Source organism: Trichechus manatus, unplaced genomic scaffold (assembly GCF_000243295.1).
Source record: "Trichechus manatus latirostris isolate Lorelei unplaced genomic scaffold, TriManLat1.0 scaffold00186, whole genome shotgun sequence".
In the NCBI taxonomy this organism is placed as follows: domain Eukaryota; kingdom Metazoa; phylum Chordata; class Mammalia; order Sirenia; family Trichechidae; genus Trichechus; species Trichechus manatus.
In genome coordinates this window covers 1,032,738-1,045,482 of record NW_004444122.1, presented here as the reverse complement: position 1 = coordinate 1,045,482, position 12,745 = coordinate 1,032,738, and the positions used below count along the sequence as shown (strand labels likewise).

Here is a 12,745-nt window from a genome sequence, read left to right as displayed (position 1 = left end):
AGAATACATAGCCCTTTAGTATTTTTTCCTTGTATATTCTAAAACACTGACTGCTTAGATATATCTTACTTCCAGCCAGAGGATTCTTCTGAAAGGAGGTGAAAGGTCAGAAAGGCCTGCTGTAAATGCCCAGTTCCACAGAGAATGTGCTAGAACACATGAGCACAGCATTAATCCAAAAAACACAAAATAATAAATGCTGGAGAGGTTGTGGAGAGACTGGAACACTTATACACTGTTGGTGGGAATGTAAAATGGCACAACTACTTTGGAAATCGATTTGGCGCTTCCTTAAAAAGCTAGAAATAGAAGTACCACACGATCCAGCTATCCTGCTCCTTGGAATATATCCTAGAGAAATAAGAGCCATCACACGAATACATATATGCACACCCATGTTCACTGTAGCACTGTTCACAATAGCAAATAAGATGGAAACAACCTAAGTGCCCATCAACAGACGAATGGATAAACAAATTATGATATATCCACACAATGGAATACGATGCAATGATAAAGAACAACGATGAAGCCATGAAACATCCTATAACATGGAAGAAGCTGGAGGTCATTATGCTGAGTGAATTTAGTCAGTCACAGAAGGAGAAATGTTGTATAAGACCACTATTATAAGAACTCAAGAAAAGGTTTAAACACAGAAGAAAACATTCTTTAATGGTTACAAGGGTGGGGAGGGAAGGAGAGGGTTATTTACTAACTAGATAGTAGATAAGAATTATCAGTGAAGGGAAGGACAGCACACACTACAGGGGAAGTCAGCACAACTGGACTAAACCAAAGCTAAGAAGTTTCCTGAATACAATCAAACACTTTGACGGACAGAGTAGCAGGGGTAGGGGTCTGGGGACCATGCTTTCAGGGGCTATCTAGGTCAATCGGCATAACAAAACTTATTAAGAAAATGTTCTGCATCCTACTTTGGTGAGTGGCGTCTGGGGTCTTAAAAGCTTGCAAGCAGCCATCTAAGATGCATCCATTGGTCCCAACCACCTGGAGTAAAGGAGAATGAAGAACACCAAAGACACAAGGAAAGCATTAGCCCAAGAGACAAAAACGGCCACATAAACCAGAGACTTCATCAGCCTGAGACCAGAAGAACTAGATGGTGCCCAGCTACCACCAATGACTGCCCTGACAGGGAACACAATAGAGTCCCTGATGGAGCAGGAGAAAGGTGGGGTGCAGAACCCAAATTCTAGTAAGAAGACCAGACTTAATGGTCTGACTGAGACTGGAGGAACCCTGGAAAGCATGGCTCCTGGATTCTCTATCAGCCCAGAACTAAAATAATTTCCAAGGACAACTCTTCAGACAGGGATGGGACTGGACTGTGGGACATAAAGTGATACTCGTGAGGAGTGTGCCTCTTAGCTCAAGTAGATACAAGAGACTAAACTGGCAGCTTCTGTTCAGAGGTGAGATGGGAAGGCAGAGAAGGTTAGGAGCTGCTTGAATGGACATGGGGAATTGGGTGGAAAGGAGGAGTGTGCTGTCACAGTATGGGGAGAGCAATTAGGGTCCCATAACAACGTACGCATAAATTTTTGTATGGGGAAAAAAAAACACATGAGCACCCGAGACAGGAGCGGCTTGAACACAGCGAGGTACTGAACGTGGACTTCGGTGCTCAGCTCTGCTGACCTGGCTGCAGGAAGAACAGTGTGAAGTGAAATGCTGGCAGGGCCATGAGCCAGGAGCTCACACAACTAGCCCTTTCTCTCCTATAGCTACCAGCCCACAGGCTCAACAAAGCTGACCCCTATAATGTCCACCCCCTTCTTTGCTACAGTAAACTAATACTGGCAGTTCAAAGTTAAATCAGTATTTGTCATTTACTCATTCAGTTGGTCAATGCCGATTGAGGCCTACTAGCCCAGGCTGGGGACACAAGGGGAAATTGGACACTGCCTCTGCCCCAAGCCTGGAAGGTCCAGTGAAGAGAAAAGACAATGCTCAGTGCCTTAAAGGCTCCCAGAAGTCCTGCTGCAAAGAAGCAGGTTTAATCTTGTTTAATCCAACCTCCCCTGAACTTAACATACTACATGCAGACCAGCGTTACTTGGAACCACCAGTCCAGGAGTGGGGCCAGGGCATCTGTGTTCTTTCTTTTTTCCAATCATTTGTTGTTGAAAATATACATAGCAGAACATATGCCAAAGCAAAAATTCCTACCTGTACAATTCAGCGACATTGATTATATTCTTCAAGTTATGCAACCATTTTCACCCTCCTTTTCCAAATTGTTCCACCCTCATTAACAGAAACCCACTGCCCCCTAAGCTTCCTATCTAACCTGTACCCACATTCTTAATGACATCCCTGGTGATCCTGCCAGCCAGCCTGGTACTAGTTAATACACTGGGAACCCTGGTCCAGTGGACCTTTACTTTCTGAAGCAAACTGGTGGAGCAAGCGCACCCAGAGCTGCTCACAAGGTGGCGCTGCAGGACCATCAAGGCTGCCGGCACTGCTCAGCAACTGGAAGGAGGCGGCTGGCTGGGTGGGCTCTTGCCAAGCCCGCTCCCATCTGTGTCTCGCTGGCAGCTCTGACAACCTCGGACAACCAACAGCGCACAGCTGTCAGGGGCAGCACAGGATCAGTGCTTGGAACCAAATGCTCTGAACACAGCATTAGTTTTTGGCGTGAGAGAATTCATTCAATGTCATTCGTAGTAATCCTGACCCAATGTAAAATCAACAAAAACTCTTAGGGCTCCTCCCTGGACACAGAATAAATCTTTCATGGGCAAATAATATTCTCAGATATCTTTTTTAATTTGGCAAGAATTAGGTCACTGTTGCTGGTGTATTAATAAGCCTGAAAATATCTTAAAAACCCACTCCCCAATAAAAGATCCTAAAATTAATGACTTCTAGGAAACCAGGTGTGACCTTGGCCAGCACTTTCTGCTCCCAGTGTCCACTTCTCCAGCGCCTGTGGCCTCACTCAATACAGTCACAAGGTGTAGCGTCTCAACCTGGTCATACCCCCACGGCTCCAGCCCCGGCCACTCTCCTGCCCTGACATTCCCACAGCGCCCACTGCCCTGCAGCTCCTCTGGCTGACTGGTGGCCTGGTCCCGCTGCTCCTCACCTCGTCAGCCAAGAAGAGGGCACCGTCCTGGAGGGCAGCTCCTGGGCCCTGCCTCACTGCCAGGTGTGCTTAATAGGAGCCAGCCAGTGTTGTACAAGTAGATTGTGACCCATGAGTGGATCAGGAAATCAATTTAGTGGGTCATGACGAGCATTTTAAATAAATGGTACAGAATTTAACAAAAAATATCAGCATGCACTGCATAGATCTTTAGCAAGAATTGCACACTTAAACACATCATTAGTTTTAGTTAGACACACTCTAGTATGTGTGTTCTAGGTTGTAGTCAACAAGGTTTGGAAAACACTAATAAGCCCCAAATATTTTTTAATGAAAGGACTCCAGGTACACAAATCCATTGCCGTGCAGGGACCAGCAGCCCACAGTGTCTCAACCACAGTGCATTCTACCACAACCTCAGAAGTTCAGAGTGAGGGGCTATCCTCATTTACAAACCAGCAGCAGGTCTGGAGAAATCCCTGCTGACAGCTCTCTTAGTTGTAACCCTAGAGAACGGGGCCTGACCTGCCAGGATCAGAACCACCCCCCATCTATCCCCAGCTCCTCAGCTGCCAACTGTGGTCCAGATGACAATGGACAACAAAGGCAGCCAAGAACAGGCCATAATCGTGTGGCTGGGGAGAGGGGGTAACATGGTTGCTGAACACTCAGCTGCCCAGGCCAGAAACCACGAGTCTTCCAAGTTCAAATTCTTTCTCTACACTCTCTTCAATCTGCCCCACTTCATCTCTGGGGACAGCCCTGCTCCAGGTACCACCTCTCTCCCTTGGACCCTCTAACAGTCATTCCCCCTTCATCTTCCAGCTGCCAGTCCTGCCCCAAATCTGACGTGCCCTTCTCTCACCTAACCCTGCGGTGACTTCCCAACACTCTTAGGTCAAAGTACACAGTTCTGAACGTGGTCTACAGTCTACAGCCCAGCTCTGCCACACCCCCAGCCTCAATCCTAGCACTCTCCTCACCCTCTAGCCACACGGTGCCAGCCTGGCAGATCTACTGCTGCTGTTGTCACTGTGTACTGTCAGGTTGATTCCAACTCATAGCGACCCCATGTGACAGAGTAGAACTGCCTCATAGGGTATTCTAGGAGGTAATCCTTACGGTAAAAGACTGTCAGGTCTTTCTCCTGAAGAGCCACGGGGAGGGTTCGAACCACCAACCTTCTGGTAAGCGAACAAGCACTTAACCCCTGGACACCGGGGCTCCTTTGATCCACAGTTCCTCAAGCACACTCTGCTCTCACATCTCTATGCCGCTACGCCTGCTGCTCCCTCTGCCCAGGACACCCTCTCCTCGCTGCCCCCTTCCAGCTCCCAGCTGACCCAGCCTGCCCCCTGCCCACCATGTCCTGTGGTTTCCCCAAAATAGTACTGATCAAAACATGCTGTGATCCTTTCCCCTACAAGTTCTTCAAGGACAGGGGATGTTCCTCCTCTATTATCCCCAGTGTCCAGCCCAGGACCTGTCATATAGCAGTCACTCAATAAATGATGCTCAGATAAATAAAAAGGTGGCGTCTGGTTGTTGGGACTGATGTTTGTTAAAGGATCAAACCATCTTTTGTCTCTGTTCCTTCCTACTCTTTGGAAGACCTCCAGTGCTCACACCCCTCCCCATTTCTTTTTCTGCTCTGTCACACGCAGTACACCCAAGATGACTCTGAGTTTGAAGGCAGCAAGGACAGGTCTGTTCTCAAGGAGGCAGAGGTCAGGGCTGCTACTCACTTTGATGTCTGAGAATTCCCCCAAGGACTCACCTAGCATCTAGGATAGTGCGAGTGAAGTAACGGAGATACTTGAATATGGACATCGCGTCTTGTATTTTCAGGATCTCCTCTTCCTTGTATTTAAAAAGTGCCAGGGCAAAACGGAAAATAACCTGTGAACAGAGAGGACAATTTGTAAGCAGAGAAATACCGTGACTCCAGCACAGCCTGGGCTCTGGAGTTCCGGGTGTGCGTGCTGCCCCTGGGGCCCTGGGAATGCCAGTTAAGCAGCTCACAGGGCCCTGCTCTGGGGCAGGAACTTGACCAGAGATAAAATTTCTACCGACTGGGACAAGAACCCTTTTTTACAGAAAAATGAATTCTTGGGATTTTTCAACAACACCTCGCCGAGATCAAACCATTTCTGTACAGAGTAGACCGTTGTGGAATCCTTTATATTCAGCTAACACTTCTAGTCAGTAAAGAATAAGGAATTAGAAATGATTTTCAAATACAATCAAAATCAGAGACTTCTGACTCTGGAACTCGGAGAAAGCTGCAGAATCGATCTGCATCTCAACTAATGAACTAGAGGCCGATTATGGACTTCTAAACATGGTGAATGAGAATCAAGTGTTTACTGACTTGTTTTTGGGGTGCTGGGTTTGAGGCTAGAAAAAAAGGAATCTTGGTGGTCTTGCAGGTTCCACAGCTTTGAACAAAGGGCTTTCCCCACATCCAAGGGGCATGGGTGGCCTGCGTCCACCTGCATTTCCTTTCACAGGGTTTAACAGTCATCTTTCTGTTACCATCCTGCCGCGCGGCCCATCACTTCCACTTCTAGGACTTAACCTACAGGTGCACTCGCGCATGTGCACAAGGACATAATTATAAGGACAGTCACTGCAGCAGTTTGAAATGACAAGAGATTCAAAACAACCTAAGTGTCCATCACCACAGGACTGTTACATACCTTTCTGCTCTTTTAAACCAGAGTTTAAAAAATATGAGCCAGATGTGTACGCAGATTATATCTCCAAGATATAATAAGTTTAAAAAAATAAGTTTGGGTTAGATATACATGAAAACCCCTCAAGAAGGCTACGTAATAAATTGAGAAGTGCAACCAGGAGACTGGAGAGGGAGAAAGCGACCTTCTTCCACTGACGCCCTCAGTAGTAGGACTTGAACTTTTGTCATGGAAATATATTACCTATTCAAAAACCTTTTTAAAAAACACAGAGCCGACTGGGGTGGGTGGTCATGGGCAGCAAGGCTCTGAAGCTGGCTCCCCTGAGTTTGTCCCTCTGCTCCTCTGCTTATCAGATCTCTGGGCCACCATCTCCTCAGCCATACAATGGGAATAATACAACCACCGACAACTTACAGATGGCGAGGCTCAGACTGCAAGCCATCAAAGCGCCCAGTGCCAGGCTCAGGGCTTGGCCCGGACTAAAGGTTTTGGATTGCTGTTTCCCCAGCTCCCGCACTGCCCCCAGTGGCACACCGTGCTGGCATCTCCCTGGCACTGTGGTGGCCAGCCACTCTGCCACCACTAACGCTGCCCAGGGTCACCAAGTGTGTCTATCTGAAAACAGCCCCAGCTGGGCAAACCCACCTTTGGTCCCTCGTAAAGGAAAGAATCCCATATTTTAAAGAGGATGTCACTAACAACACTATCCACAAACACCACCAGAAACCAGTTGAACGTGATGAGGGTGTAGTCAACTTTATACTGTTCAAAGTGGGTGTGCAATCGAGGCAGTTTCTCACTCATGAGGTCTCGGAACACCCGCTGGTCCACCTGGAAAGAGAACAAAGAGGAAAGTGTATGGGGTTCACCATCACACCAGCCAGCATGAAAGGACAGCCGCTCACTCTGAGACCCCGGGGGCGGGAGGCCCAGCCGTAATGCTTGGCGCACAGTTGATCCGCACACACGCTGTGTTCTCACCACTCTGTGCTCCCAAAGCAGCTGACCCAGCACGTGGCAGGCGCACATCAGGTGCCCACTGAACGTGGAAGAGCAAACCACGATTGTCACCCTTTTCACAGGTCACGGGGGGCAGATGTCTACAGCATGAAACCAACTCCGATACTCAAAATGCACTGTGAACAGATAGCTGCAGAGTCGGTAGAATGGTCATGCTGGCAAAAACGGCCATAAATGTGAGACCTGGGCAGATGCAAGTCCTAGCCAAAGAGAAAGTGTGACATGCCCATTGGGCATTCAGTATTTACTGGCCTGTATATGGGGCAGTGAGGTCCCTGGGTGGTGTAAACTGTTTGTGCTCAACTACTAACCTAGAGGTTGACAGTTCAAACTCGCCCAGCGGCACCATGGAAGAAAGGTCTGGCAACCTGCTTCTATAAGGGTTACAGCCAAGAAAACCTTACGGAGCAGTTCTACTCTGCAACACATGGGGTCGCCCTGAGTATGAGTTAGAATCAACTCAATGGCAACAGATTTTTTTTTTTTTTTCAATAGGGCAGTGAGGGTAGCAAGGACTCAGGAGTCAGAGGGACCTGAGTTTGAGTCTCAGCTCTGCCACTTACTAGCTGGGTGGCCTTGGGCAAATTATGCTCTTAAAGCTCTGTGCCTCAGCTGGGAAAGAGCTGATAATACTTACTTTACAAAGCCATTGTGAGGATTAAATGAGACTTTTATAAACCATCCAGCGCACAAAAGACGAGCAACAGGTGGCTGTTATCACTCTGTGTCAGGCACAGGGCCAGGGCCCGCAGAGGGCTGAATAAGATGCAGGTCAAGGAGTTAAAAGATGAGTGGGGGAGCCAGAGACTTGGCTTATTATAACAACTGTGGTCCGAGCCCAGGTAAAGGTGTGCTCCCAAAGCATGGTGGAGCCCAGGAGTGGCCCCAGCCAGGCCCGGAGGAGCAGTGTTTAAGGGCAGGGTTCCAGGCAGAGGGGGAGGCGAGGCAGCAAAGCCAGCACCACCCAGTACAGAGGGCCAGCGTGTCACTGCAGAGTCAAGACGTCATCCTATAGGCCAGAGGCTTTCCCAGCCTTTTTTTCTTTGACCCGCAAGAAAAAAGACATTTTCAACGATCACCCAGTCAACACGTTAATCTGTGTGCACGTATATACAAAACAGAAACAAATGTTTCACACAACATATTTAACCTCACACAGTAGGACACACTTTGATGCTTTCAGTTCTAGTCTAATCAATTTCACTTGAAGAAGAATAAAGCTAGTACCAACCCACTAAACTGAGCCATAGTATACAAGCACAACAGGCAATGTGGAGCATTAACAGGCTTTAGACAGGGGACAGGTACAGCTCGCCTTGCACTTGAGGCCCATCTCTCCATCTGCACCAGGGAGGCTGAGCTGGCAGGGAAGCATGGCTGGAGACAGGGTGCCCTGCTGGAGGCCAGGCAGCAGTCCAGGCCAAGGGGGGAGCATGTGGACTCAGGATTATTTTGGAGACAAAATCTGTAGAACTTAAAAACCCCTTTGGGGGCTGTTGCAGGTCAGGAAAAGGAGGTGCTCAGAATCCCCAGGCTTCTGACCTGAGGCAGAGAGGGCACATATGTGGTCCCCTGAGGCCAGGTCACAGGACTAAGGGCTGGACTGAGGGACTGGGCCATGCTGGTGCCTGAGGGGCATCTCCACTAGTCTATCCACAGGCCTTAGGAGATCCAGGGTTGAGGCTCCATGAGAGGACTGGGCTGGATCGAGATGTCACCATCAGAGGTGGCAACACCTGAGAAAGAATGAGATCGGCTGAGGAGAGCAAGCCTCGGATGCACAGTGACCAAAGCCAGAGCCCGACAGAGTGAAGGCAAAGGTGATGGACAGCCAGCTCCATGTGAAGTACGAAAAGATGTCAACCTCATTAGTATACCAGGAAATGTCTGTGAATACCAAGGACAGTATATACCAAGTCCTCTCCTACACTGCTAATGGGAGCATAAGCTGCTAAAGCACTCTGGAGGGCAATTAGGCAGTATCCAGAAAATATGAAGATGCTCATAACCCTACAGCAAATCTACTCTTAAGAATATATCCCAGAAAAGCTTGTAAAACTTCCAGTTGCACATCAGTCACTTTAGGATAAAAGGTGAGATAATTCTTGGGTTTACTAGAATACTAAAATGATTAGAACAATTATGACAAATTTTAAATAATTTAATATTTTAAAATGTTCTTTTTTAGGATAATCCAAAACTTACAAAAAAAAAAAAAAAATTCCATCTCCTTGTTGGAAGCTTTATTTTTCTTCATAAACAAGCCTGGACAATTAAATATATAAAAAACAAAGAAAAAAGGCATGGTAAAATAGGTTCAAGTAGCATTACTAGCTGAAAGTTAATTTAAAAATTTAAAAGGCAAAATAAGCTAAAAATATTATTAAAAACTGATTATAAAAAGTTGTAAATCCACCCTAGAGTGCATAAAGGACAACAAAATATAGAATTCATGGTTAGAAACATGCATTTTTGACCAATTTGCCTTGTGACTAGAAAGAAACAAAGACAAAATGTCAAAGGTATAAACTGGCTGAAAGGAATTATAATTAATTTTCCTTGAAAATTTTTGGAAAACAAACAAAAGCACATAAGAAGTTTTAAAACCATTCCACCACTTGCAAAAATATCAACCTCTCTCACCCACATCCAGCCCCTGCCCTACCCCATAAAATTTTGATAAGTGGACAAAATACTAAAGACCCTTTAAAAGCTGGGAAAAGCCACCCCGCAGTGCACACGAGTTACCCCTGAGGCCAAACCAGGCCTGGAAGTCCTGTGGTCATTCCCCAGGAAGGCCTGCCCCTCCCTCGCCAACGGCACCTGTACTCACTGAACGCCTTCCCTAGAGGGCAGCAGCACCGCTCCCTACTAACAGCACTTGTCTTCGGCTGGTTTTATTCTATTCCTCGACATTCAAACAATGACTACTATTCCTGCCACACTTCATGCCTGGCTGGGGATACAGGCATGATAGGGACCAGGGAACTGCCTTTAGGCAAGGGAGATCATAGGACCAAGTGACTCACTCTGCTTGGAGGGTCAGGACTGAAGACACTCAGGAGCAAGGGAAGTGCAAGTTGGCCTTAAATGGGGAGAAAGTCCTATGTACATCTCTTCTCCCAATTAGGGTGGCAGACCGTGCCTCATTCTTGTGGCTGCCCAGGTGCTCGGCAGAGGCTGGGTGTGGAGCAGGATGGCAGGGAACGCAGGCTCGGCCTGTCTTAGCCCCTCCCACACCGAGCACTGGAGGACATGGAATGACTGTCATTCATCTCTGCCTCCTCAGCGCCTAGCAAGGTCCTGGCACCCAATGTGCACTCAATGACGAAATGAGTGGAGAAAGCGACGTGTGTCTGGATTGCAGCGGCAATGTGCAAGGGTCTCAGGCACTTGGCCCTGGCAGGAGGCGGCTCTACGGTGGTTTGCACGGTGCTGGGGGTTGACTGCATACATAAAGCCGTTCTGTACTCAGGCTAGCTTTACAAAGTGTCTGTCGATAGGAGAACAATGAACTAAAGCACATGCAAACACACGATGGAATGCGAGAGCTCCCAACTATGCCATTAAGAAGCGTATCATGACATAGGAAAGTGCTCACGCTTTCATGTGAACCAGCCAGGCCCACCACGCTCTCAATTTGCAGACCTACATGTAGTGGGGAAAAAGGCAGAAAGGAAGTATACGGAAACGTTAACTCTGGTTCTCTAGTTGGTAGGATAACAGGTGACTTTCATGTCCTTCTTGATTATCTTTCTATATTGCCTAATTTTTGCCTATATATTGCCTATACTGCCTGATTTTTAGTGTCTATTACTTTTATAATTAGGGAAAAAAAAAGTTTCCTTAGAATTTACATTTATGTTTATGAGACAAATGGATGCAAATTTTATCCACATACTTAACAATATCACTAATAACTACTGTTGAGTTTTTACAATGTTCCAGGCATGAGGTTAATCTCTTTTATGCATCATCTGAATTCAACCTCAAACACTATCAGGTGGGTATTATCCTTATTTGACAGACGGGGAAACTGAGGCAAGGAGCTGTGAAGTGATGGGTCCAAGCTCCACAGCTCACAGGAGAGAGGGCTGGCTTCCCACCTGGCCCAAGCTCCTAATCAATGTGCTCTACCACACCGAAGTGGAATTAGGAAAGATGAGTGTTTCATTTCTCTTATTCTGAAATACTGTCACCTGAGAGTTTAAATTTGGGTCTTCTTTAGTTACCTATGAATACATAATACTTTCTTTACTGACTTCTTTAATCTCACCCAACTATAACTGCTGCCTCTTCCCACTGCTGTTTATTTCCTACTTTACACACTACCTTGACAGAAAAACAGGTCTACAGGTAAAGTGAAGTGGTCCTGGGGAGACCAGATAAGCCTTCTCTCCTGGGATCAGTCGACCTCTGTAAAGCTGGGTCAGGGGACCCAGAGGCGGTGGCTGTGGGGACAGCCTGCCCCAGGAAGGCCAGAGCCCAGCACCATCTCACCACCCTCGTGTGACATTCTGGGAGGCAGCAGGCAGTGGGGTGATCTTGGGCCCAGGGCCACAGAGGCCTGGGTCCACACTCTAGCTCAGCCCCTTGGGCCAGTCACTTAATGTCTCTGAACCTCAGTTTTCTCACCAGTAAAATGGGGATGATGGTCCCTACACCTCGTAGGGCTTGATGAAGCTGTGAAGCTGCTGGCATGGGGCTGGCGCTCACTAAATGCAAGCTGTCTCCCTGGTCAAAGAGTTCACAAAAGTTCAGACATTTACTACGCTGGTGCTAGGGTGCCGCCGACCAGCTGAAAGACAAGCAGGCCGGCAGCAATCAAAGAGTACAATAATTGCTGTCTCAGAGGCCTGGGCCGGGGCACTGGAACGGAAGCAAGGTCCTGAAGTTGGCCGCAGGAAGGCAGGAAAAGCCTCACAGGGAGACAGCATTTGAGCAGAGAGTGAGCAGGAGCTTCGTGGGGAGACAGCAGGGAAGGTGTTCTGGGCAGAGGGAGTATATCCACAAAGCACACAGAGCACCGGGCATGACCACAGAACAGCGAATTCCACTCCAGCCAGCACATACTGGGCATCAAGAAGCTGCACGGGCAGGCACAGGCCATGCGCAGGTGCATGAGCTTTATCCTGAAGGCTCCGAGGACACCTAGGACTCCAGCAAGGGGTGGTGTGATTGCATCCGAGAAAGAGATGGAAAGGTGGGCGACTGAAGGCAGGAAGGAAGGAGAGGAGGCAACTGCAATGGTGCAGGAGAGAGGCAATGGTGACCTGATAGAGGTGAAGGGTCAAAGGGCATATGAGAGCCACCAGGCAGGTGGCAGTGACTGGTGAGTGACTATGTAGATATGTAGGAAAGGAATGAAGAGGAGACTAGGATAACTCAAATTTCTGGGCTGGGGAACTAGAAAGGTGGGTAGTGTAGATGGTAATGGGGGGCAATAATCCTCCCCCAAAGGTAGAAATGCAAATACAAAGAACCAGGAAGACAGAAACCACTCTAAATAAACAACAGAGGGAATTTTATTCAGGTAGCTGGTTACACCAGTGACAGAAAAGCTGAGGTCAAACAGCTGATGGGAAGGCAGCCCAGAAATCAGCAATGGCAGGAGTCACTGCCACCCCTGGGTCGGAGGGATAACGGCTGGGGGAGGGGGACTGCTGGCATGGAGGACCCAGCAGCTGGGAGCTTGAGGCACAGGGATGAAGCCACTGCCAGAGGCAGTGCCCGTGACAGGGTGAAGAGAGCCACATCTCCAACTTCACCCTCTAGTCTCCTGCAGCATCTTTCCCACTGCTGACTCAGGAGCTGGGACACAGTCTGCTGGCCATCGCTGTGATACCGCATGCAGCAGTATGGACCTGTGAGCAAGCAGGCCAAGAGCTGGCACAAGCTTAGAAATAAGAGG

The 12,745-nt window shown here is 48.0% G+C and overlaps 1 protein-coding gene across 3 annotated transcripts in view; it reads right to left on the bottom strand.

Moving 5' to 3' along the window:
• The window catches only part of TBC1D2B (TBC1 domain family member 2B), a 103,915-nt gene that overhangs the window by 4,376 nt on the left and 86,794 nt on the right, over positions 1–12,745 (bottom strand). For 2 of the 3 annotated variants that reach the window (XM_004387476.2, XM_023741668.1), the window contains exons 11-12: positions 6,460–6,645; positions 4,893–5,014 (exon numbers count right to left, since the gene is read on the bottom strand). In XM_004387476.2, coding sequence (XP_004387533.1) covers positions 4,893–5,014; positions 6,460–6,645 — 308 coding nt within the window. Of the gene's footprint in view, positions 1–955; positions 1,012–4,892; positions 5,015–6,459; positions 6,646–12,745 lie in introns of those variants that run through there. The other variant, XM_023741669.1, reaches the window with a different exon arrangement.